Consider the following 27,439-nt stretch of genomic DNA (forward strand, 5'->3'; position numbering starts at 1 on the left):
TTTCTTTTTGTTGTTTCTTCATTTGCTTTTCCAGCTTTCTAAAAGCACTAATACTATAAAATTTAGGTTATTTTTTAGGAACTTCTTTTAAAACCTTCAAAAGAACTTCATAATTACCAAGATAACAGAATTTATCATCAGAAACCTGTGGTAGGCAGTATTTGAAAAGACTTGAAGGTGGGTAGGCAGGTAGCTGGGTAGGCAGGTAGGTAGGCAGACAGGCAGGTAGGCAGGTAGATTGTGACACTCAGCTTTAGGGTTCTGTTGTTTTCAGCTACTTGAGCCAAATGGATACAAAGAAGAAGGAGTGGGGGAATACTGTTCATGCTACCTTTTCAAAAAACATTGAAAAATTAGAATATGCTTATATGTCCTCTCCACTGCCACCCAAACTTTAAAAGAGCTTCCTATATGTCAAGACATGAACAGATACTTCAGATAAATGCCAAAAATAAAACCTATGCATTCCACAACTTTTAGGTGCTTACTAAAGACATGAGAAAAAAGCTACAGAAAGCTCAACTATAACCTATGTAGTCAAAGCACACCAAAACATGCATGAGTGGTATGGGGATAGCAAAGCTGAGCCTACAGTCCAGGAAAGTTAATTAGAACACACTTCCAGGAGGCTGAGATTCTTCCTCTAAGTGGGCTTTCACCTGGGCACTTGTTAGAAATGCACATTCTCAGGCCCCATCCAGGACCTACTAGAGCAGAAACTCTGGGGATGGGGCCCAGCAATCTGTGTTTGAACAAGCGTCCCAGGTGATTCTGACTCCAGCTCAAGCCTGAATCCACACAGCTCAAGAATGCCAACCTCTCCATATATTCTTCCTTTTTCCTTCCAACCAGGCTCAGCTTCTCCTTTACAGAAATCACCATCACCCAAAGTCTCCCACCCACTACTGAAAAGAGTTGGGTTATTTTTATCCTCAGGCAACTCCATCAATAAACTATCTGCACAGTATAGAGTCTCAAGTGCAAGTAGAAACTCCACTCCAGCTTAGAAAAATGTGGGCCCAAACTGGATCCTCATTTGCACCTTAACATTTCTTAAAAGCAGTTTCAGGAAACAGCATATTAAGTTATGACTTGGACAAAAGGTCAATCTCCCAAATTCCAACTTCAGTACTTGACAGGTATAGAAACTTGGAAAAGATACCAAAGAAGAACCTCAAGCCCCCTGAAAAGATGCTGCCAACCCCTGAGCGTGCTGACTCCACTCAGTCCAGAAGGCTGCAGGGGTGATAAAAAATGTTCTGAACTTAGGTAGTGGCAATGGCTACACAACTTTGTAGATATATTAAAAACTCCTGAATTGGCCGAGCATGGGTGGGAGCTCCCACCCATAATCCCAGCACTTTGGGAGGCTGAGGCAGGAAGATATTGCTTAAGTCCGGGAGTTCAAGACCAGCCTGGGCAACATGGCGAGTGAGACTCTCTCTCCAAAAACAATGTATAAATTAGCTGGGCATGGCACACGCCTATAGACCCAGCTATTCAGGAAGCTGAGGTGGGGGCATAGCTTGAGCCTAGAAGGTCGAGGCTGCAGTGAGTTATGATTGTGCCACTACACTCCAGCCAGGGCAAAAGAGCAAGACTCTGTCTCAAAAAAAATAAAAAAGGTCTCTCTGGTCTCAGCTGCAGAAGCGAGATGACCGTCTGGAAAGTGTTGCAATAGAATACACACGTTGTGCCACCGCTGTGGCGTGAAGGCCTACCACCTTCAGAAGTTGACCTGTGGCAAATGTGGCTACCCCGCCCAGCACAGGAGGACGTATAACTGGAGTGCCAAGCCTAAAAGACGAAATGCCACCAGGACCAGCCAAACGAGGCACCTAAAAATTGTACACCACAGATTCAGGCATGGATTCCACGAGGGAACAACACCTAAACCTAAGAGCACAGCTGTTGGAGCATCTCGATCAGCTTAAGACTTTCAACAATTCGTCATGCAGCAAATGTTCTGGTTTTAAAAATTAAATTAAATTAAATTAAAACTAAAAAATAAAAAACAAACAACTACTGAAATGTACAACTTAAAAGTAAGTAAAAAGATGATTAACAGCAAAAAAAAAAAAAAAAAAAAAAGGAATCAAATAAACTCCGAAGCTGGACTCAAGCCTCCCTGGAAAGTCCAACACTCCCAAAGAAAACCTTCAAAATCAACAATAATCTTCAAAGACAAATCTTCAAAGGTCACCAAGCGCCATCACCTAAGATCCAAGAGAGGCCAAGTAGGTTAAGTGCCTTACCCTACACTCAGCTGAGAAGCGGCAGAGCCAAGACTCGAATCTGCTTCTGACACTAGCTCTTGCACCCTTTCCAAGAGAGCAGTGCTTCTCAGTTGAGGCTCTGAGGAAGTATTATCAGGGGGCTGTAAGTCCATAAAAAATTTTTAACTTTGCATCTTAATTTAATGTATAATCTGAAAAAGTAACACCTAAATCAAGTATGTTCTAACACACAAATTCATTGCTCAAGTTTGTGATTTGGGGTTACATTTTCCCTAGTACCCAGTAGTGTCATTTAAATTTTTCTTGGGCTAATGAGAAAAACCAGAAGTGAATTTAAAACTAAATGATGTATTTGTACCAAGGCCTAATGACAGACTTATACAAAAGCTTGCTGTGTAAAAAACAGCTTCTCAGTGTAAAATAATTGCAGGACACAAGATAGTACCACATGCCAAATTCAAAAGAACCTACTTGAGAACAGTCAGTATGATACTCATGTTGCAAGAGACAATTTAGTTTTGGCAAAACATCATCTATTGCATTTAACTAATCCTGTTAATATAAAACTTCATTAGTTTTGTAATTTCTTTTTATGTAATGCATATATCTGAGTTTTATATTTGCATAAGAACTCCAATAATTAATTTTATACTGAGTTTTTTGTGTTTTTACGTAATTAATTCAACCAACAAATATTTACTGAACACTGACTATGGCCAGGTAAGTGCCACATAGTGAAGTAATAGTATAATAAAACTAGTTTAGATTGAAACTGAGGAAGACCCACAGGAATTTCTTCCTTAGAAGAAAATGTTCTTTAACATTTTATTCAAATATTATAAATATTGCTGTACTCTGAGGGTGCAATTTACTTCTCTTACTATTCCTCAGTGTCAAACCTGCCTTCACCTGTCTCCCCTCACCTATGTGGGAGGACATTCCGCCCTAGCTTTTCAATATATCCCAAGGATTGTTGCTGCTGCTGCTGAGGCACTGCACATTTGACACAGGCTGTCTGATCCCAGGCTTGTGCATACCTGGATTTCAGTATCATGTACCTCACTTCATACTAGCAAAGCAAACAGAGGAACTATATTTAACCCAACTGCTATACAAGTATCACATTTAATTTGAAACTTCGTACCATATACTGTGTTCAAAAATTAAATAATGTCACTCTTAAAACTTGGCTCTCTGTGTTGTTTATATCTGCATTTTCATTTTTGCAATTTAATCAGAAAAGCCCTGCCTGGAACAAAATAATCTGGGACCATTCAAACCACTAGCCCTGCCAAAAGCTAAACAAAACCAAGCTGTACCTAAAGGTTAACTGACTTTCCAAGTCATCAAAACTGAAATATCTTACCTGCCTTTATGATTAGAGTACTGGTGCTTTTCAGCTTAGCTCACATTTAGGAAGTCTGAAGGGTCCTAAATGATCCCCCAAAAATGTGTGTCTATATTTCAAAGAGATAACATATAAATACATTAGAAAAATCAATCACTGAAAAATTACAGCCCTAAACCTAACACTTACTAAGTTACACAAAGGAAAAAAAATCAGAAACACAAAACACACTCAAGATTATGTACCAACACCAAAAAAATGATTAAACAAATTTTTTAAAAGGTAAGGTAGCCAGGCACAGCAGCTCACACCTGTAATCCCAGCCTTTGAAGGACCAAGGCAGGCAGATTGCTTGAGCTCAGCCTTGGCAACATGGTGAAACCCTGTCTCTACAAAAAATTAGCCAGGTCCGTGGTGGTGAGCACCTATAGTCCCAGCTACTCAAGAGGCTGACGTGGGAGGATTGTTTGAGCCCAGGAGGTGGAGGTTGAGCCAAGATTGTGTCACTGCACTCCAGCCTGGATGACAGTGAGACCCTGTCTCAAAAAAAAAAAAAAAGTCAGGTGGCTTGATGTTAAAAATAGTTGAAATAAAATATTATTTAATAATTCTTACATCCTTAAAGTCCATTTCTCTTACCTAAATACAAAAAGTTGCGGGGGAAAGTACTCACGATTTTTAAAGTTAGTTTCCTCCTATAAAAAGCATTATAATTATTATTCAAGTTTTGTTTTTTCTCCCGCAGACTCTTCGATGTGGCTTAGAATGTATCAACCTATACTGCTCTCTACATAGACATTTTACCATTAAAAAATGCATTTAATATGACACTCTAAAGCTACCACCAAATAAAAACATCTGATGAAACTTTCTTTAAGGATCAGTACAAACTAGAACTCTATTTTGTTTGCTTACTCTAGAGAAACTGTGTATTACAGGAAAAACAAAAAAAGAACATTAGTTCAAAAATAGTAACACATAAAAGTGATCTGAACATATTTAGGGAGAACATTTTCATTATAAAAGGTTCATGGTGCTGCATTAGTTTGGTTTTGGAAGAATGCCAAGTAAAATCTAGATCCAGAGACTAGGGAATGCAGTAGTTATATTTTAAGTCAAACAGCTAATTAATGACTAAACAAAAGAATTTTCAGTCTGGACAACATATATGGAGTACTAATATACGTAATTATGAAATAGTCATTTGTGAATTCAGACAGTTGCGTTAGCATAATTATTTCTGGCTCTAGGCCTTAAAAATACTAACTTAAAACGCAGAAACCTTATAGCAGTTCACCTGATGAAGATGTGAACACCAAACTGATTATGAAACAAGAGTTGGTTCTTTAATGAATGTGCTCTGTGTTTAATACATTCTTTCTCCCCTGCCCTGAATATAAAAGTCAGGCCTAATGCTCAAGTTACACACAGGTACAAAATTTCTATTTTTAATACAGTTTTTTCAGTCATTAAGAATCAAAACTATCAAAATACACGTAGGATAAAAGTTTTTTTAAAAAAAGGAATCAAAACTACTTTCCTAAGAAATGAGTGTCTGCCACTTTTTAAAAAATCATAATGCAAAAATATATTAAGTTTGTTACAACATTTTAAAACCAGATGGGGCCGGGCGCGGTGGCTCAAGCCTGTAATCCCAGCACTTTGGGAGGCCGAGACGGGCGGATCACGAGGTCAGGAGATCGAGACCATCCTGGCTAACACGGTGAAACTCCGTCTCTACTAAAAAATACAAAAAAAAAAAAATAAATAAATAAATAAAATCAGATGAAGAAGCCAAACAATTCTATAAAACGAAAGGATCAGAAGTCACTAAATAGCTACAAGATCTTGGAAAAGTCAACTTCATATTGCTCTGTGGGACAAAACGAGGGATTATGGGACTCTAAAAGTCAGGCTGCAGGGGCTGAACTCCACCATCCCCCACTTCCCGGTTCTGACTCTGGGTACATTAGTTAACATACCCATGGCTTCGGTTTCCTCATCTATAAGATGAGGACAAATAATCTATCTCATAGGATTAACTGAAAGATGAAATGTGATGATTCCTGTAAAGGACTTACTAGTGCCTAGCATACAAAAGATGTTCACTGCGTGCTAGCTTCCATAATTAGTGCAGCCATCATCCCCTTCACTCCCTGTGTCATCTTCACAACCTGAGGAACAGTGTTTGTGGCTGAGAGAGCATAATCTAAAATGGATTTGGTTTTAGATATAACATTTAATTTATTCTGCAAATTGCAAATAACATCCAAGAAGGGAGAGGATTTTAGGTATTCCAACGGGTTAGAAAAGGTTAAAAGTAGCTTAAGTAGGTCCAAAGATCTCTCTTACCTTCTTAGAGTCTTCCTTTTAGTGACTTTCAGCTTCACCAAACATTTGCATATGAACCCAAAATACTAAGCCTATATTAACTCTTTTTAATTCAAAACTACATTACAGAATAGACTTGCTGTAGTTTAGGTTTGCAGGCCTTTGATTAAAAGCCTTGACAGCAAACTATAGAATGAAAGTTCCTAAGAATTAACTAGCAACAATAGAAGAAATTAAGCTCCAAGACAGGCTCTATCCAGTATGCCCTCTTGACCAAAAAATAACTACTTTTTTTTTTTGAGACGGAGTCTTGCTCTGTCGTCCAGGCTGGAGTGCAGTGGCCAGATCTCAGCTCACTGCAAGCGCCGCCTCCCGGGTTTACGCCATTCTCCTGCCTCAGCCTCCCAAGTAGCTGGGACTATAGGCGCCCACCACCTCGTCCGGCTAGTTTTTTGTATTTTTTAGTAGAGACGGGGTTTCACCGTGTTAGCCAGGATGGTCTCGATCTCCTGACCTCGTGATCCGCCAGTCTCGGCCTCCCAACGTGCTGGGATTACAGGCTTGAGCCACAGCGCCCCGCCTAAAATAACTAGTTTCTACCTACACTCCCTCATCTCTAAAAGGAAATGTTATCCACCTTACAATACTAAGGCTTACAAATAATTATATAAAGTACCCAGTCACTAGTAAAGAACAGGTGCTCAATAAATGGTAGGATGGGGCCAGGCGCGGTGGCTCTCACCTGTAATCCCAGCACTCTGGGAGGCCGAGGCGGGCGGATCCTGAGGTCAAGAGATGGAGACCACCCTGGCCAACGTGGTAAAACCCTATCTCTACTAAAAACACAAAAATTAGCTGGGCATGGTGGCGTGCACCTGTAGTCCCGGCTACTTGGGAGGCTGAGGCAGGAAAATTGCTTAAACCGGGAGGCGGAGGCTGCAGTGAGCCAAGATCACACCACTGCACTCCAGCCTGGTGAAAGAGCGAGACTCCATCTCAAAAAAAAAAAAAAAAAGGATGGAATGAGCACGCTCTCACTCACAACACACACAGTATAAAAGGTTTCCTCAAACAACCACAAATATTTAAACCCAGGTCTGAGTAAAGAAATTCCTTATCAATATAGAGGAGTCACATTATACCCAGAAATTCAACCGTACACATCCAGCAGAGAGAGACAGCAAGCATGCAAGAACATGGAAAACAGAGAAAGATGACAGTTGACATTTCATACAAGCAACTCCAGCCACCAGTCTTACTTTGTGAACATATGCTGTACAGGGAGTGAGATGGAAAACACAAATCTACTGTGCTCTCAACTGTGCGCATTCCCACACGCCTCTTCCAGTGTGAGCCCCTTAAGTGGGATCTAAGAAATAGAGTTTTTGTACAACACAGCTTCTAAATACAAGCCGACTACTTCATGTGGTCCTCAACCAAAACACAGAAATCTACTCCAACTCTGGAAGGAAAACGGGCTCTTAATAAGGGCAGTCTGACTAAACTTTACTTTATGAGCAAGTCAAGGGATTTCACAGGCAATTTTGACTAAATATGATTTAGCATTACATAGGACCACAAAGCCCCAATGAGAAACAAGTCCACTGAACTACGTTTCCTTCAAGTTTTCGTGTCAACATGAAGGATTGCAGGTTGAAGAATGTAAGAAAATGCCAATACTCAGCTAGATCAAAGACATGCTTTAATAACAGCACTGATTGTTTTATTCCTCCCATTATCCAAGTCAGTTTAAAAAAAAAAGGGCAGGTTATCACAGCCACATAACATTCTGCAGAATTAACTATTCGCAGCATAAGTCTTCTGCTGTCACACTTAATATTCCTCTATTTTTCCAAAGCCAAAAAATAAAACAAGAAAACAGTCAAGGTCCTTTACAGAGAAATGAGTCAACCCGTAAATTCAGTTCCCTCGTAGGAGCTTTTGTCAGCTGAGCTGACAATTAACTGAAAGAACAGCCCATCCCAAGGGAAAGGGTGCTGCATGGCTTCACCCATCAGCTAGGCAACTTCCTGCTGCCTCCACCCTTCAGAACATACGCTCCTCTACCTAGATTTCAGCATGAGTGATAGCTGACGGAAAACAATCCACGTTTTCCCATCTAAATCCTCAATTTTGCATTTCACCAGTCAGAGAAAGGGATGCATTTTCCTCTCTGTAATCTGAACTATAGCAGCCTCTGGCCTCCAAGGGAGTATGTGGACTGAGGTCCACAAAGAAAATAAGGAACAACTTCTCATTTTTTCTTTTAATCTCATCCTCTATAAAAATTCTTTATTGGATGCTTTAAAATGTATCTAATATACTAGTAAGGTGCAACTATGTAAATAATTTAGAGGTAAATAAATACGTGAAAGTTGAAGGGTTATGTGAAAAGTTTCAAAAAGTTTTGAAGCCACTGATTGAAATAATCTACCAACTAAATTCCCAACACTGCTACATCCAGCTTTGTAAGACTCTTCAGGCCACTGATTTTAATTCACTAAGCAATTTCTGGTTTCAAATAGAATGTCAAATCATAATTAAAATAAACTGCCACAAGACACAGCTCCATGGGAAAAAATAAAATAAATAAGCTGCCAATTCCACAGGAAATATAATATTGAAAAATACATACTTATTATGGGTTGGGTTACATTTATAAATAAACTAGAACTAATGTGTATAACAATTTGGTATCAAATCTATGTTTCAGGGAATACTAAGAAATACACTGAGTTTTTAAATAATTCATAATCAAGTTCCAACTTATTAAATGGCTTCCAAATTATATGATACTACTTTGCTGAAAGAGTAACAATCTATGATTAAGACTACTTTTCAGCATATCTACTTCACTTTCATGTCTAAAAATGTCTGAAATAGTTAATAAATAACTGGTTAAACAGCAGGCCTCTAAACTAGCAAACGTTTGTCAAAGCAAAAACATTCTGTCTGAGGGGAAAATGTAATTTATGCAAATGATCAAAACATAGAAACCTTCAAAGAATTTTACAATCAGTTGAGACAAGGTAACAAAGCTGGAAGGTTCCAGTGAGTATTTCAATCTAACCTGTGATAAGGAAAGAGACTTTTATCCACATAACCTCCCATAATGGAAAACAAAAGCATTCTGAATTAGGAAGTAGTTAGCGCCAAAGAATGTTTAAAAATAAGGCTCAACAGGCAGCACTATTTTCTTTCTGTCTTTTCACAGAACTGAGTGTCCAATAAGGGTAGGGCGCTACATTTGCTTTAACTTGGACAGCAACGTTGAGCCAGGCACACAAATGGATTTACACCAACTTGACAAAACCAGCAACCCCAGTATTTGAATTAAAGGAATATAACTCCCAAACTGACGGATGTGTACCCAATTCTCATCACCACACTAAACGGGTATTACCTTAAATTGAAATATTCAGATTTCAAAATAAAAAAGATGACAAAGCAATCCACACCTAACAGAAAGACTCCTAGATTAAAAATTACCAAAAAAGGAAACACTATACAAGATGATGAACTTCTTTCATTCTACTTTATAAATCTACTTTCTAATTAGATACCAAATACATAATCTACTGTACAGCCTTCCGTGTTAATAAAAATTCTTAGCATTAAGCAAACTTTCTTCATTAGAAAGGAAGAAAAGCTGTTTCACTCATACAAAGCCTGCCCTTTCCAACTCTACAGAAATTCACATTGTCAAGACACCACACATTCTGTGGAACACTGGGACTGTATATTTAATTCATGAAGACATAAGAACTAATGTGTAACTGGCATGCAGGCAGGGTTAACCACTAAATGCAAGACACTAAAATGCAGGAAAACAGACAGAAACTCATGCTACTTTAGTTAAGTCAACGTGCACATTTCATATCTTTCAATGCAAGCCAAGCAGATCAGAAACAGATCAAAAAACATGTTGGTTGGTTTCTGTCAAATCCAGATTAAATAATCTCATTTACAATTTCCTAGATCAGTATTTAAATTTAAAGCTAATATACAGTAGGACTACGTGAAACAACCTAAAAAATGTGCCCTTAAAATAATTATACCCTTTAAAAAAGAAACTTATCTACCTCATTAGTGTTCCAGCGGTGCCTCTCTTTTGGTAAACTTGAACATTTCGGCAGACATTCAAGCAGCTTTTTCGGTAAAAAGATTTTTACATGACTACTATTGCTGTTCCCATGATCATCTATAAAGAAGAAAACAATAAATTCAGAGAAAATAATAGATAAAATCACCTTTAAAGTACACTGGCAAAGTCAGAAATAGCTCCGTTTAGTCAATGTGAGACCAAGAGCATCAGAGCCCCACTATTCCTCTTAGTTAATAACACTCATTTATGCATTTATCAGATAGATGGCAGCAGGAATCTGGTCAAGAGGTTTTAAAATAGGATCAGGCTTGTGCTCCATGACATGTGAGTGAACAGGGAAAATCCCAGCAGCTGCCCATAACCGAGAGTTATTTTTAAAGGTTCTTTCTCCATGTTTCGATGAAGCACATAAAAATTATAAAATTAACCTCACGAAACCCAAAAATCTTTTATTAAGCAGTTGAAAAAATGTTAAGTTTCTTAGGTAAGAAGAATTATAGTAATATATGACTATTTTGTTCATAAATACTACTTCATCCCCTAGAATATAAATGAGATTTATCCTTTCAAAAGCAAATCACTAATCTTATAAACATAAGGGATTTAAGTCTGCAGTTAACTACTCAGGTAATACAGAAGCTGGCCTTTCTAGGTCTGAACATAAAAAATCATTTTAATTAACTTGATTTACATATACATATCTACATAATTAATGTAGTTCATCAAAATGTAACTCTTCTAAATGAGTTAGAGAAAAAATAATTACTTTCAGACTGGATAGTATGTCTGAGTACCTAATAATCAGTCTACCTGATGCTTTCTAGAAGAGATCATTTCTTTTATATAACATTGATTTCACCCATTTATTTGCTTATGTATCATTTATTTTTTCACTCCCATAACAAAGTTCCTTTGCCTGGCTCAAAATTTCTCACAAGCTTTGGCACATTTAGGTCAAAGTTACAAATTATTCATTCCAGGATTTTTATGCTAAATAAGATCCCCAATATACAAAGGGTACACACATAACTAGGTACTAAGGAGCAACACATTAAAACATGAAACACTTAATTTGCTCCAGTAAGTCACAGTTGAAACAACTTTTCCTGATATAGTAAGGTTTTATAATACTGAACTCAGAGTCAAGAGTCCAAGATCTGGCCCAGTTCTGCTACTTTCTAATTGTGTGACCTTGGGTAAGTTACTTAACAGTTTCAGTTTTCCCAAATCAACAAGATTAAATTATCTCTAAATCTTCTCCAGACACAAATCCCTATAAAATTTACTGTCACTAAATAACTTAACATGCCTTACAATTAAGCAACCTTACATAAGTATACAGGCATTGCTTAATGATCTTAAAAGTGAAATACAACAATATTTTTTTCCAGTTATTTACTATAGCTTTGTTCAGTACAGTCTATTTTTTTGAACAGGTGAAAAACATCAAAGAATAAAAAATATTTTCTAAGGTCACAAAATCCTCTCCAAACATTTTTCATCTGATTAACACATTTCTTCTCAAGGAAAAGATCTTAAAAGGAAAATATTGGGCATAGAAATAAAGTCTGAAAAATTTACTACATCATATAGAAAGATTTTATAGAGATGAACTTAAGAGAGTTTTAGCGTACTAAATCTTTTTTGGTCCATGAACTACATAACCAATTGAATTATAATACCCGCCCTCTATTTCTATAAGCAGCATAAAAACTTTAAAAACCTAAAAACTGACTGCTTTTAAGAATCTTGAATTTTAATTTAATAGGAAAATAAGATTAAACTTTTCAAAAATCTTCCTGTGAAACCAAAAGGAAACTGTTCAACTAAAAGAAAGTTCATAGAAAGTTCTGTATTAATTACACACTATAAAACCTTGGTAATTTTATGTGCTTATGCATGCTCCCTGCACTTCATCCTCCCCAGGGAGGTACCATGGGCCATAAAACTTTAAAGCAGAGAATACCAAATCACATGAGCCTTTACCTCCCTTCTCTCTTCCCCTAAAGCAGTTTTATTCCCATTTTTTAAAATCCCTCATGATATGTACAATTCTGAAAGTAGAGGTGAAATTCTAAAATCTATACTCAATTCAAATATTCAACATTTACAGGTACCTTTTATGAAAATGGCACTATACTAGTTGCTCAATGGATAGGCTTGCTCTGAATTGTATATGAACAGTCATATCTCTGAGAAAGCTATCAGCTTGAAGTACAACTCTGAACACTTACGAGCGGAATATCAAACCCCAGCTTCTATGTTTGTGATCACAATCTGATGTTAATTTTCTGTTCTTTTAGCCTTTTTGAGGAACCCAGTTACTGTGCGGTATATAAAGAGTGTGTGTGTGTGCGTGCACGCATGTGTGTGTGTGTGTGTGTGGTGTGTGTGTGTGTGTGTGGTGTGGTGCTTATGTAATAAAGGTACTCTTCTCAACAGCACAATTAACTGCTATAGAAAAGGCTTCAGTCTTCCACTCTGACACCAAATCAGGCAGTGGTAAATGTGACCAAAGAGCAAAGGGGCAGGGCTGTGTAAGCACTCTCTCAATCTAGTTTCTAAACATTACACTTTACATGGAGTGTGGCCACAGAGTCAAAAGGAAAAGGAATATGACTGGCCAATGAGTTCCCCTTAATCCGTTTTTAAAGTGTACCATTTCCAGAATTTTAGGTTCATGCTGAATATAAACTGGATGTTTTCAAGAAACATAACAATGGGTAAGTTTTCCTACTACATTATAAGGATTGCAAGTTTAATACTGAGAAAATAATTACTAGAATTTCAAATAGGCAAAATATTAAAACTCATTATTTTAAAATTTCAGTGTTTCTACAGGTGAAGTAGGATAAAGAGAAACCTTGATTTTACACTGGAAAAGAACTGTTTACATGGCTATACTGCATAAAAATCTGTTTTTAAATCAAAACCTACTTAGTCTTTTGGGGATAACTAAAAACGATAAAATAACTAAATACATGTGCCAGTTTTTAAATCCTAATAATAGTATCTTGAGTGAATAGTAAAATGAAGGCGTATACTGGTTTCAACTGCATCATTCAGTATTGAAAACAAATAGTTAAACTTTGACACTGAAAAGTGGGAGTGTCAACCAAATGACAGTAAAACATTTCATTATCATTATCTAACAAAACATACGTGTATAATATTAGACTTTACAAAATAATTTTCTAACGTACTTCACAATAAAAAAAAACTAGTGAGGCTCTTGAAACTGACAGATGATTTGCTTGGCTGACAGCTGTAATTCTAGAGAATGAACCATCCTTTCTAGTCAACCTACAAGGTGTAGTATAACATAACTAAAACTTCCCAAAATGAAAAAAATGTTCATTCACTTAGGCAAAAAGCACAATTATGTTTTCATGTTTTGTTTCAAAAAAAAATGAGATTCACATTGCCAAATCCTTTACTTTACAAATCTTTCTTAAATTCAAAGAAATGTATTTGACCTTTTCCTTTGAAAATTCTGTGACTTCTGCCAAGGCAAATTATAACTATATTAACTAACCTAGAAATGATACATTCATTTTACTTTGATTCATAATAAAAAAAAATGTTGGTTCTATGAATAAGAAAGAACACTGCTACTCAACCAAGTTGATTACGATTAATCTTTCAAACTCTAGACCAAACAGTACATCAAATTGCTAAATCTTATTGGGAATATCTTTGATCAACAACATGGAGTAGTAAAATCAAAAGGAAGCTCTACAATTTTTTGTTTAGCTCTAATTATTACGTGCTTAGATTTAATTAGTAGGCTAGGAACTGACTGAGGAAAACATAAACATACATTGTTATATTCAAGTCAGCATAATGCTAACAGCAGCAAATACTGCCATTACTAACCTAAGACCTTCAAATCACCATATATCCAAAATACACATTAATTAAGCACTATGTGCCAAACATTGATCTGATTTTGCATTATTCTTTTCCAAAGTCTCCAAAGTGAATTAAACCCAATAGTAATTCTCCAAAAGATTTGTAAAAGGTTAAAGAAACAGAAACTAACAGCTTTTTAAGTAGAAAAATATAATTAGTTTTGCTATTTAACAATCCTGTTCCTGTTCTTAGAGTTGTGTGATGATCAAATATTACCGCTTCTATTTTTAGGTAGCCCAGATTCACCTTTTTCCTACTGATCATATTACAAAATCTTGGGTCCAAGCTTAGATCAAATCATGACTCAGGTTCAATAAACTTCTCACTGTTTTATCTACATTTACATTTTCAATCTAAAAATATGTAGGAGGGGACAGGTAAAGTGAGGGCACAGAAGCCCTGTAAGCCATCAATGGGACATTCTCTCCTCCTCTACTTCATTCAATTCCAACTGGAAGTACAGGTGATTAAGTAAATCTCTTTTCCATTATCTATTAGGGAGTAAACATCTGTGGGACTCTACTGTGTATCAGGCACCCAGAAAGGATCTTACATTGCACTCTTTCATTTAATCCTCACAATAAAACACAAGGGCTTAATTACTCCCATTTTACAGAGGAGGAATGTGAGGCTCAGATTAATTTGCCCAAAATCCACAGCTACTGAGTGGCTCAACTGGGATTCAAACATGACCTGTGGCTTTTCCCACGATACCACACTGCTCCTACTCTAAGTCACCTGGTATTGGACACTAGAATTATAGAAGTGTTGTATTAGTATCAAACATTTGTAAAGTGCTTTGAGTTCTCCGTGTGATTAAATCTTTTGCCTTTTTTAATCTCCACAGAAACTTTATGAGGAAAGCATTCTTTTTGCTACCCCAGAAGGATTAAGTAACTCATCTAAGATCACACAACAGTAAAGTGCAGAACCCAGGTCTTCTGAGTCCAGGCTGAAGGCTGTTTCCACTGCACTAGACGATAATTACTGTCACTGCCAAGCCCACCCCTTCCTGTAAGTCAAAAGCTTTTTCAAATCCTACCTTCTATAGGTGGCACGGTGTTGAGAACACAGTAGGTGCTAGTTCCGCAGAATACACTTTGGGAAACGCTCTAAGGAAACAGAAAATAAAATGTAAAACTAATCTTCCAAAAAGATATAATCTGGCTCTTCTGTGATATTCCTACCAAGATGCAAAACCTGAATCTAATCATGAGGAAACATCAGACAAATCCAAATCAAGGAACATTCCACAAAATGACTGGCCTGCAATCCTCAAGAGTGTCAAGGTCATGAAAGTCAAAAAGGACTGAAAACCCTTCTGTATTAAGAAACCGAAGAGACAACCAGTTATGACCCAAGGTTCTGATTAGATATTTTTCTACAAAGGCCATTGCTGGATCAACTGGCAAAACAGCAACAGGACTTTAGGACTGGACAGCAGGAATGTCTCAGTGTTAACTTCCTGGTTGTGATGACTGTTCTTGCGGTTATGGAGGAGAATGTTCTTGTTTGTAGGAAATACATGATCAAGTATTCGAGTGATGGAACTTATCGGCAACTTATCCTCAAATGGCTCAGGGGGAAACCGTTCTTTGCACTGCGAGCTTAAGGCTGTTTCAAAATTTAAGATACATATGTGAGAAAAGGTCTACGCTGATGAACATGCATAACTTGTGTAATTTGTTTAAATGGGAAGTATGTGTGCTGTACATAGAGGAAATTTTTGTTAAAAACCAATGTCACATTCATTTTGAAGCTCAGTCAACACCAACAACATTATTAATCATTTCCCAACAATAAACCCAACACCCGACTCACCCAAAAAAAAATGTGCAGAATGCCAACTAGTATTATGGCATGGGAAGTGACGTCAAGGGGAATTCCGTTAATAAGAAAGAAACAAGGTCTCTGGCTCTCAGGCTGCTTCACTCAGATAAAACTAAATATTTCACATAAAACCTACACAATGGTAACTTTAAAAAAAAAAGAGGCCGGGCGCGGTGGCTCAAGCCTGTAATCCCAGCACTTTGGGAGGCCGAGACGGGCGGATCACGAGGTCAGGAGATCGAGACCATCCTGGCTAATACGGTGAAACCCCGTCTCTACTAAGAAAAATACAAAAAACTAGCCGGGCGACGAGGCGGGCGCCTGTAGTCCCAGCTACTCGGGAGGCTGAGACAGGAGAATGGCGTGAACCCGGGAGGCGGAGCTTGCAGTGAGCTGAGAAGCCGGCCACTGCACTCCAGCCTGGGCGGCAGAGCAAGACTCCGTCTCAAAAAAAAAAATAAAAAATAAAAAAAAATAAAAAAAAAAAAAGAAAAATTTTTTAATCTTGACAGCCAATTATTTTCAATCCTAAAAATATCTTTTTTGTTTGGTTGCAGTATTAAATAAAATTTTAGATTATTCATCCTACATTTTAAACCACATATTTATACACTTATAAAACCAAAGATAGTTTACAAGTTCAACAACCACCCTCAACATTTTATATTTAAAAGCTACCAGGCATGGTGGCTTGTGCCCGTAGTCTCAGCTACTCAGGAGGTTGTGGCAGGAAGATGGCTTGAGCCCAGGACTTTCAAGGCTGCAGTGAACCATGATAGCACCACTACACTCCAGCTCCAGCCTGGGCAACAGAGCAAGGCCTCATCTTTAAAAATAATAATAAATAAATTAATTAATTTGGTGGCTCACACCTGTAATCCCAACACTTTGGGGGGCCAAGGTGGGTGGATTACTTGAGCTTAGGGGTTAAAGACCAGCCTGGATAACGTGGCAAAACCTCACCTCTACCAAAAATACAAAAATTAGCCAGGCATGGTGGCACACACCTATGGTCCCAGATACCTGGGGGAGGAGCTGAGGTAGGAGGATTGCTGGAACCCAGGAAATTGAGGCTGCAGTGAGCCATGATCACGCCACTGCACTCCAGCCTGGATGACAGAGTGAAACCCTATCTCAAAACATTAATTAATTAAAATAAAATAAAATATAAAGAGTTCAGTTCTACCACTTACTAGCTGTCCTTAGGAAAGTAATTCAGGCCGGGCGCGGTGGCTCAAGCCTGTAATCCCAGCACTTTGGGAGGCCGAGACGGGCGGATCACGAGGTCAGGAGATCGAGACCATCCTGACTAACACGGTGAAACCCCGTCTCTACTAAAAATACAAAAACTAGCCGGGCGAGGTGGCGGGCGCCTGTAGTCCCAGCTACTCGGAGGCTGAGGCAGGAGAATGGCGTAAACCCAGGAGGCGGAGCTTGCAGTGAGCTGAGATCTGGCCACTGCACTCCAGTCCGGGCGACAGAGCGAGACTCCGCCAAAAAAAAAAAAAAAAAAAAAGGAAAGTAATTCAATCTCTCTGTATTACACCTCATCCAAAAAGGAAGAGTGGATACTTCTCTCTCCTATCTCTCAGGCAGGAGGAGGATTAGATAACACATACCCAAGTGCTTTCAATTCAAAGACACCACTCAAATACAAAACTCTATTGTTACCATGGTTAATGAGGATGAGCTTAATATTAACATTTTCTAAGAACAAACAGGACTGCCTGAGTTATTTATTTGTTGTTGGATTTCTTTGTTTTGCCCAGATTGGAGTGTAGTGACAGGATCTCAGCTCACTGCAACCTCTGCCTCCCAGGTTCAGGTGATTCTCCTGCCTCAGCCTCCTGAGTAGCTGGGACTACAAGTGTCCGCCACCACGTCTGGCTAATTTTTGTATTTTTAATAGAGATGGGGTTTCACCATATTGGAAAAGCTGGTCTCGAACTCCTGACCTCAAATGATCTGCCGTCCTCAGCCTCCCAAAATGCTGGGATTACAGGCATGAGCCGCCATGCTTGAGTTTTTTATGCCAAAAAATGTTGCAATCTGACTAAAGTTGACTTTCACGAATTTTTTCCTTTCCTCTCCCTTATGTCCATGATCAAGTGCTTCAGAAGTCAAATTGTTTTCAGGGTCCATATAAATACAGTCTTTCTCTACAACATGACTCCTAGCTACCCGGATAACCACGAGCTCCTTCATTCTTTCTTTACTATTTCTGTAAAATTCTTGTTCTAGGACTGTTTCCCTCTCCAATTTAACCAATAGTAGTACACCGAGCCGGGCACAGTGGTTCACGCCTGTAATCCCAGCTACTCGGGAGACTGAGGTGGGAGGATCACTTGAGCCAGGAATTTGAGCCTGAAGTGAGCCATGACCATGCTATTGCACTCTAGCTTGGGTGACAAGAGACCCTGTCTCTTGTCAGGGTCTCTTGTCACCCAAAACAAAAAAACAAAAAAAACAAAAACAAGAACAAAAACAAAAGTAGTTAACTAATATAACATCTGTGGCAACAGCTATGTCTAAGGATTCACCCTATAAACTAGATAAGGCTCGGAATTCATGTATCCTTTGGAAAATTCAACATTACTTTCTACCCATGACTGTGAGCACGGAATTATCGTACATTAGGAAAAGTGGTTCATGGGAAGATCTCCAATAGGGGAAAAGTCAGCAGTACGCTGACTTCTTGTAACATCTGCAAGAGTCGCCAGTAACAGCCCACTAATCACATGAATGTAATACATTTTAACTTAGTTTCTGAATTAAAACTTGAAATTTTACGATGTTAAAAATAATGTCTTACATTCAAGGCTTAACATTTCCTGGCTTCCTATTATCAAAAACTGACGGTATAAGATTACCATTTGAGATATCTTAACAATGGTCTTAGGTGAAAAGTGTTTAAAAATCACTTTGGTTCAGTGGGACACACTAATGAACAGCTTCATACAAAAGGATTTTTCTGTAATCCCAGCACTTTGGGAGGCCGAGAGGGGCGGATCACGAGGTCAGGAGATCGAGACCATCCTAGCTAATATGGTGAAACCCCGTCTCTATTAAAAATACAAAAAAAAATTAGCCGGGCGAGGTGGCGGGCGACTGTAGTCCCAGCTACTCAGGAGGCTGAGGCAGGAGAATGGCAAGAACCCGGGAGGCAGAGCTTGCAGTGAGCCAAGATCATGCCATCACACTCCAGCCTGGGCAACAGAGCAAGACTCCGTCTCAAAAACAAAAAAAGGATTTTTATATCCAACTTCAAAGTCTGACAATAAGTAAAACAGTCACAGAATATTTGAAATAACAGGAAGAACTGGGCACTAAAATAACATATGACACAGAAATATCATAGACAAAAACCAATCATGCTTTCTCCACAGCACTGCATAATAGTCTCCATAGTTAACTAGGAAAGAAACAAAAGTTAAAACTGAAATCAAGTCATTCTATCTTCGAAAACCATAGGTTCTCAAAACAAATAAGCCAAAGCACAAAAAACTTCCATGATAAGAAAGGGCTACCTTGTACTAGACATCCCTGTGCCAGACACTGGGCCAGGAATTTTCACAGGACCACTTTGTGTTTTGATCTCCCTCTAGGCGCCTGTCTGCAATACTGGGGCAGCTCTGCCATAGAAAGAGGCAGGCTGGTCTTAAGTATCTGCAAAGCCGCAGTGGTGGTGTTCCAGTCCACTGCTCACTGCTAAGAAGTCTGGGCAAATCAGTGAGCCACTCTGTCCACAGGACAACACAGTGGAATGGAAAAGCACAAGCTTTCAAGTCAGATCTGGGTTCAAGTTCCTCCTCAGAAGCAGGTCTTCAAGCACCTCCCCCGCTGACTCTGCACTTCAACTCAGACCCCTCACCCTTCAGGAAGCCTCTCGCCCACAGGGTACCTTTGGAGTAGCCTGTCTTTTCCTCTCACAGAACACATCCTTCTTTATGGCAGCTCCTTCCATTTGTTCTACCACAATTAAAGGAGCACTTAACATGTACCAGACACTGTTCAGGAGCTAGGAGACAGCACTGAACAGGACAGACAAGGGTCTTGTCCTCTTGGAGATATATTCTAGTGAGGGGAAGGCAGATGGTAAATGGGACACTCTCCAATAGGGGTAAATTCCTATAAAGGAAATGAAATGGAATGGTGCATTACTGTAAAAATTTGGTAGAATGTTTTTCATTGCTTCTGAATGTATAGCCATGGTGGAGTGGAAGGAATACTTGGAGCATCAAGAAACCTGGATTCCATCATTAACCAAATCAATGATTCCCAGCCTTAGCCAGTCATCTAGTGAGATCTCCAAACCTCTGATGCCCAGACCAATCACGTCCAAATGTCTGGGGATGGGACCCAGGCCTCGGTATTTTTTTAAAGGTCCCCAAGTGATCCCAAGATGTATCCAAGGTTGGCAACCACTGAAATAAACAGTTGTATGACACTGGGCAACTCTGACTTTCCCAGTTTTCTCAAGAGTCAATTTTGGGTAGTTGACCTTGAGCAGAACTTCTCCAAATGTAATGTGCATGCGGGTTATCCTAGGATCTTCTTTCAATGCAGGTTCTGATTCACAGGTCTAAGGGAGGCCTGAGAGTCTGCCTCTAACAAGCCCCCAGGTGATGCCCATGCTGCAATGAATGCCACACCTTGAGTATCAGAAACCAGATGATCAACCTAAAAGATCGGGAATTAGATAAATGATCTATAAAAGATCCTTCCAGTCCTAACATTCCTCAACTGCATAATTCCCCTAATTCCTAGAAGATTAAAAAAGTACTTTCATCTGTTAGTACATACTATAATACAAAACTATACCAGAATATCCACACAAGATAATTAATAGAAACTCTAGGGACGGTTACTCAAGTATAGTGCCCAGTTTCTGCTGGAAGTACCCAAGAAGGCTGGGCATGATGGCTCACGCCTGTAATCCCAGCACTTTGGGAGGCCAAGGCGAGAGGGCTGCTTAAGCCCAGGAGTTCAAGACCAGCCTGGGCAACATGGCCAAACTCTGTCTCTACAAAATATTAAAATTTTAGCCAGGTGTGGTACTGTGTGCCTGCAGTCCCAGCTACACGGAAGGCTGAGGCAGGAGGATTGCTTGAGCCTGGGAGATCGAGGTTGCAGTGAGCCATGACAGCACTACTGTACTACAGCCTAGGCAACAGAGTGAGACCCTGTCTTAAAAAAGAAATAAAAAATAGAACTACCCAAGAGGAGAGATGCAGAGGTCTATAATATATATTCCCTGTTTTCAAAAAGTATACTATCTAATTGAAACAATACTTTTTAAAAAGGTAATGAAAAAATAATATATGAATTAAAGGTTAAAACAAGGGACAGATGATAGCAGTATGGAAATTCAGTAACTACCTGGGTACCAAGCAGAAACTCTTTGAAGCCTTGGACTATGTTTTATCTATTTTGTCTCCATTCAGAGAACCTAGATCAGCATGTTACACACAGGCACGTTCATTGTATATGGATAATATATACATATATTAGAGTTTTTGGAAGATGGATTAATGAAACAAGATGCTATATAGTAAGAAGTGATTACAGGCTTTGGAACAGAGACACAGCATAATGAAAACCATATCTGTCATTCTTTGAAATAAAGACAAAGAACATTTAGGTCTCCACAGAATGAAAGCTGAGTCTGAAACTCTTAGCACCTTTACTACACTTACTAGTTTTGCTTAGCATCCTAGGCATCGTGCCTAGATAGTTAGGGAGGCTAACTGCATAATGGCTCAAATACCATAAATACTCACTTCTTGCTCAGGTAAAGTCCAAAACACGTGTTCCTGGTGGGCAGACTGTTCTCCCAGCAGTGGCTCTGCTGCCTGTGCTCCTTCCACCTCGTGGCAGAAGACTTTCTAGGTCACTAGGCCCTCTGCATCAAGCCAGATAAGGAAAAGGCATGATACCCATGCCCCAAGAGTTTCAGGGGCCAAGTCTGGAAGTGGCTCACTTCATTGCTCTCCCCCTACTGGCGAGAATTTGGTCACGACTGCAAGGGGGACTGGAAAACCCCCAGGAAGAGGAGGCGATGGGTTTCACGATCAGCTAGCAGTCTCTGCCACAGTATCTTCTATAAACTGCTTTTTAATTACAAAATAGTCACTCCCTTCAGAAATGTCTTCTGCTAACCTACAACTCCATTTTCAATCCCTAAGGCCATTCGGGATCTAAAGCCAATCTAGGAGGTTTCCTTCTCCAATAAATATTTTCCTAACATACTCGAAATGAGATTTTATCAAATGCATCCTTGAAAGGATGTCTGGCTTGTTCTTCCCAGTATCTCCGGTAATACTTAATACAATGTCTGGTACACAACACAAGCTCAAATTACTTATAGAATTCATAAATTAATAACAGTCCCCCAAGTTTATGGAAAGGAAAAAGAATGGTCCTATCTCTTGTCCTGGTGATGGTGGTGGAATTTACTAAAAGCCTTCTGTCTTTTTCAAGCACATCTCTTCCTCTAAAGCCACCAAATTGCCACTCGTCCTCTTGGTCACTTTGATCTGCTGTGTCTTGGTACTGTGCCACTGAGACACAAGCAAAAGACTGAACAAGCAGTGGCTCGAACCTGTAGTCCCAGCTACTCGGGAGGCTGAGGCAGGAGGACTGTTTGAGCCCAGGAGTTCAAGGCTGCAGTGAGCTGTGATTGTGCCACTGCACTCCAGCCTGGACAACAGAGCAGGACCCCATCTCTAAAAAAATTTTTTAAAAAGAAAAAACTGTAGATAGGACCTCTTAGTCCAGCAATGTTGCAGATATTTTTAAAGAAAGGAACCTTATCCCTCTATTCATTCAAGAAATCAAGCAATATGGTAAAAGTTACTTTAAATCTGAAAAAAAAAAAAAAAGTAAGAGGAGTTGGGGAAATACTCAACAGTTTTCACAGACACCAAGAAAACCAAACTAAAATTTGGGGCTAGAGCACAATTAATTATTTAATTATTAATTTATGAATAAATGAAATATTAATTTATGAATAATAAAAAACAGCAGAAGGTCTATCAAAAGACATGATTTGGAGATACTCCCTAAAATCAGGTTAATGATTTTATGAGATGGGCAATTCAACATGCACCTCAAACCCAAGTAACTTTATTCTTTTTCTGAACCACAAAAGGTTAGTGTGGGAAAAAATTATGTGCTACAGTACGAAAATACTTTGCGCTCACATATTACCACTTTTCAAGAAGTTTAAAATATGCCATTAAGTGCTACTATACTATAATAACCCTCACAACTCCCCTATGGGATAGAGACAAAAATTAAAGTATACAGTCAAGTTAAAAGGAAAAAGTCTGGTAGGCAGCCGACTTCCTACTCCTGGGGCAGGCTAAATAAAAAAATGAAACAGTAACCTCTAAGGTAATTGGGGCACAAACCATTTTAGGCTCTAAAATTGAGTTCAACACCTAGAATTGAGTTCAAAAGCAAACAAGTTGCTTGAACAGACTACAAAACAGTTCAAGTTCTAAGAGGCTGACACAGGAACTAATATTACAATATATCAAGCCTGATTTATGGCCTGAAAAATCAGATTAATTGATTCTCTATTACCAGAGATGCATGTAAAGCATGTTTAAAGTGATTTCACAATTTTTTTTAAATTATTCTTTCTAGATATGAATCACAGTATCATCAGAATTTTCATAAATATAATTTGGCTTGGAAGCTAGTATACTCGACAGTCTGAAAATAACCAAAGAGCACTTATTAGATGTCCACATTTTTACAAATAGATTCCAGTAGAATACATTCAGTAAAAAAAAAGTGCATAAAATTTAAAATATTGCTTTAGTAGTACTTATCGTTACTAATACTAACGATAACTTTGTTTAACTCCTCAGAGACAGCATTGTAAAATATCAACAAAATCAACCCAACAAACTAGGCATTCTATTCAACATTACATACGTGTAACAAGCATTTTCATATATAAAATCTTATTTTGATCCTAAAAGGTAGCAAAGCACACATTAAGCCTATTCTAGGAATGGAGACACCAAGACATGGGTACAAGGCATTGGGCAAAGGCTACAGGCTGGGACGCGGCAGAATCAGAACTAGACCAGTTCTCCCTACACTACTGTGTGATTTCCACAAGAACACACGGTTCTCTCCCTAATAATGCAGCAATGTTTCTCCACAAAGCAACAATGCAAAAGTGTGGGCAGAAAAAGTAAGTTAGTTGCTCTAAGAGAAAGCTAAGGCAAACGCTCCCACTGAAGAACACGGAGCAGGTTAGCTGGGAGGGAGACATCCTAAAGGAGAGGAGGGCGGTGGAACAGAATGCTACCACGTAACCCTAGAAGCTGATCTTGTCTAAAGATCTTCCACGACTCTCAAACATTTTTTGGTCTATGAACCACAGACCACCATGACCTATCACCATTTGCTACTGCCCAAAGAACTAAAACCTCATCAAAACTAAAGAAGAAAATGACACTTTCTCTTAACACTGCAATGAGGCGGACGCCAAGAAAATGGCAGCCACAGCCCCGGAATGGAGGTCAGCTATCTGGGAACCTCCCTTAATCCAAACACAGCCAGAATTAGGAAGGAAGCCAAGAACACTCTGAAGGCCAAAAGTGAATTTTATGAAGTCCATGCACAAAAGCTCATGTACTCTACTGTGAGAAGAGGTTCTCCGACCCACATTCGTAGCTTGATTACTATAAAACTACTCACAGTTCTAATATGCTTAATTATCAGGTTGCCAAGCCCAGAGATCAGAAGCAACAAATCAGAGGGGAAAAAATATAGCTCAAAACTGACACACAGAAGCAAAAGAGTGACAGGAAACACCAAGGTGAGATTGTGTTTTAAACAATAAAAATCAGACACAAGGATTTGAAAGATATAGCAGTTTGGGGTCATTTATCATAAAAGCAAACTCTCTACTCAAAAAACCCAAATCGCAGTGTTAAATAAAGCCCAGTTTAATAAGCTACATACAACATAATAAACCCAAGTTATTAAGGAAAATGTAAGTTAAATTCCGTGTGTTCTACTTAACATAGAGAAAAAGGTAGCACAGTTTAATACCTTTTGTTTGCATATTACTTTGTAGTCTATAAAACACTTCATAAGAATTACCTCATTTGATCCTCAAAAAAACCATAGGGCAAGAGGGCAGATACTGCCACTGGTCAGGAATTCGCTGGTAAACGGGTTTATCGGTGGCAAACTATAACACAGATGGGCTTGTCGGTGGCAACCTATAATACAGAATGTTCAATTGCCTAACAGGAGAGAGTACACAGAAGGCACATGAAGACACAGGGCACGGAAGGCCTCCTGAGAAGCGTCACCACCTGACTATCCCAACTTTCAACTGGAACTGCACTTCCAAAACTTCCGGTATGAAAGCTCCCATTCTTCCATCTGCATCTTCCAGGGCCTCATCTGAAGAACTGTTATAACGCCTTCTAATCACATCACCACCCCCCTACCGTGGAGGACAAATTTATGATGGACCTTCTATGATACCCATCTCTTGATGTCCTGATGTTAACGGCCTTTTTTTTTTTTTTTTGACACGGAGTCTCGCTCTGTCGCCCAGGCTGGAGTGCAGTGGCGCGATCTCGGCTCACTGCAAGCTCTGCCTCCCGGGTTCACGCCATTCTCCTGCCTCAGCCTCCCAAGCAGCTGGGACTACAGGTGCCTGCCACCACGCCCGCTAATTTTTGGTATTTTTAGTAGAGACGGGGTTTCACCGTGTTAGGCAGGATGGTCTCAATCTCCTGACCTCGTGATCTGCCCGCCTCAGCCTCCCAAAGTGCTGGGATTACAGGCGTGAGCCACGGCGCCCGGCCAATGGTAACAGCTTTGTGTAACCTCCTCCCCCAGAGTGTGGGCTGGATGTAGCAAGACGCTTCTAACCAGCAGAACACAGCAAAGGCAATGGGCAGTCAACTCTGCAGCATTACGACTGACAACCTCCTTTCAACCATCCACACTCAGCATCCCTGAATTCATATTCTGCTTCTTCCATTACCTCTTCGACCATTCTTTCTCAGCCTCTACTGGTTCTCTCCCCTCTGGTGACACTAAAATGTAAGCATTCATCACATTTCTGCCCTCAGGCCCCTTTTCTGCTCCCCTGCCAATCTCACTCACAACTGTGACTTCTAATTGTTTTGAACTGATTCATTCATTCATTCAACCAAAAGGTACTGTCTGTACACTTTGGTTGAAAGACGAGATTTAGCAGTGAGCAGAAAGACAAGTGAGCAGAAAGACAAGGCCACCGCTTACATGAAGCTTCCACTCTCCCAGGGGCTGTGCTGCTGCCGCTGCATCTGCCCCTCCAGACCTCCTCACAGCCCTTCTCTCCCTGCCCCATGCCCAGGGGGCTGACCTCTAAGGATTCCAGCACCAAGGCTCCCTTGCCCTCTGGATGAACAATGAAGAAAAAAAGCAGAGTGATATGAATGACTCCCTAGTCACTGATCCACATCTCCAATGTCACACTGTATATATACACTCTAAAGCTGCCCAATGACGCCTTAAAAACAGCAGTACCGGCCAGGCGCAATGGCTCACGCCTGTAACCCTACCACTTTTGGGAGGCCGAGGTGGACGGATCACCTGAGATCAGGAGTTCGAGACCAGCCTGGCCAACATGGTGAAACCCCATTTTTACTAAAAACACAAAAATTAGCCAGGCATGGTGGTGGGTGCCTGTAATCCCAGCTACTCGGGAGGCTAAGGCAGGAGAATTGCTTGAACCCGGGTGGTGGATGTTGCAGTGAGCTGAGACCATGCCATTGCACTGCAGCCTGGGCAACAAGAGTGAAACTCTGTCTAAAAAAAAGGGAAGAAGAAAGAAGAAAGAGAAGGAAGAGGAGGAGGAAAGAAGAAAGAAGAAGAGTGGTACCTTTGCAGCCGTTCTCCCCAAAATATACCTGCCTTGTCTTCTCTATCTCAGTCTGGCCTCACTAAATTGCCAGTTATGGTTCAAAACCTAGGAGTCACCTTCCCTCAAGGCCCACATTCAATCAGTCACAAAATTGTATGTGTGTGTGACACACACACTCCTCAGCCAAGCTAGCTCTTTCCTCACCCCAATTCTACAGACAACTCTTGCCAAAAGTGATTTTCTCCCAACTCCAGTCCCTCCTATTTGCTCATTCATTCATTCATTCATTCAGCCAACAAGCATTTACTAAGTCTAGGTACTCAAGCCTCTAACTGCTAGAAATGCACATCTAATTGAAAGAGAAAGAGAAGTAAACAAGCAACTCCCAAAGCGAACTAAAATGTGCCACGACTAGGAAAACCACGTAGTGCTATGGTACACACAGGAAGGGCATCCGATCCATTCTTGAAAAGAGGGGCAAGGTCAAGAAGGCTTCTATTGGAAGTTTCATTTAAGCCGAAACACAGAGGGCACAGAGAGTCAGCAAGAGCATGGGTGAGCGTGTGTGCCTGTGTTCCGGAGGCAGACGCACCTTCTAAATCAAGGCAACAACAATGTGGGAGACCTACAACCACCACTGTGGGACCTTGGTACAATCAGAGTCTAAAAAACGTAACATGACTGTAGAGAGGAGGCTGGAAGGGTAACTAGGTGGCCCTTATTAGCACATTTCAGGAGAATCGACTGTATCCAATCAATTCCATTCTTCTACTAAAAAAAAATTC

At 39.6% G+C, this 27,439-nt stretch overlaps 1 protein-coding gene across 21 annotated transcripts in view; it reads right to left on the reverse strand.

Moving 5' to 3' along the window:
• The window catches only part of CAMTA1 (calmodulin binding transcription activator 1), a 975,525-nt gene that overhangs the window by 925,093 nt on the left and 22,993 nt on the right, over positions 1-27,439 (reverse strand). For 14 of the 21 annotated variants that reach the window (XR_004441123.1, XR_004441122.1, XM_033228530.1 and 11 more), the window contains 2 exons: positions 14,976-15,045; positions 9,999-10,117 (listed from right to left, as the gene is read on the reverse strand). Coding sequence is in view for 17 of the 21 variants with exons in the window: in XM_033228530.1 (XP_033084421.1) it covers positions 9,999-10,117; positions 14,976-15,045 (189 nt within the window). In the remaining 4 variants the exon portion in view is untranslated. Of the gene's footprint in view, positions 1-2,266; positions 2,378-3,603; positions 3,695-9,998; positions 10,118-14,975; positions 15,046-27,439 lie in introns of those variants that run through there. The other 7 variants (XR_004441120.1, XR_004441121.1, XM_033228554.1 and 4 more) reach the window with 3 other exon arrangements.

The sequence above is a fragment of the Trachypithecus francoisi genome, unplaced genomic scaffold (assembly GCF_009764315.1).
Source record: "Trachypithecus francoisi isolate TF-2019V2 unplaced genomic scaffold, Tfra_2.0 Lachesis_group12, whole genome shotgun sequence".
NCBI lineage: Eukaryota > Metazoa > Chordata > Mammalia > Primates > Cercopithecidae > Trachypithecus > Trachypithecus francoisi.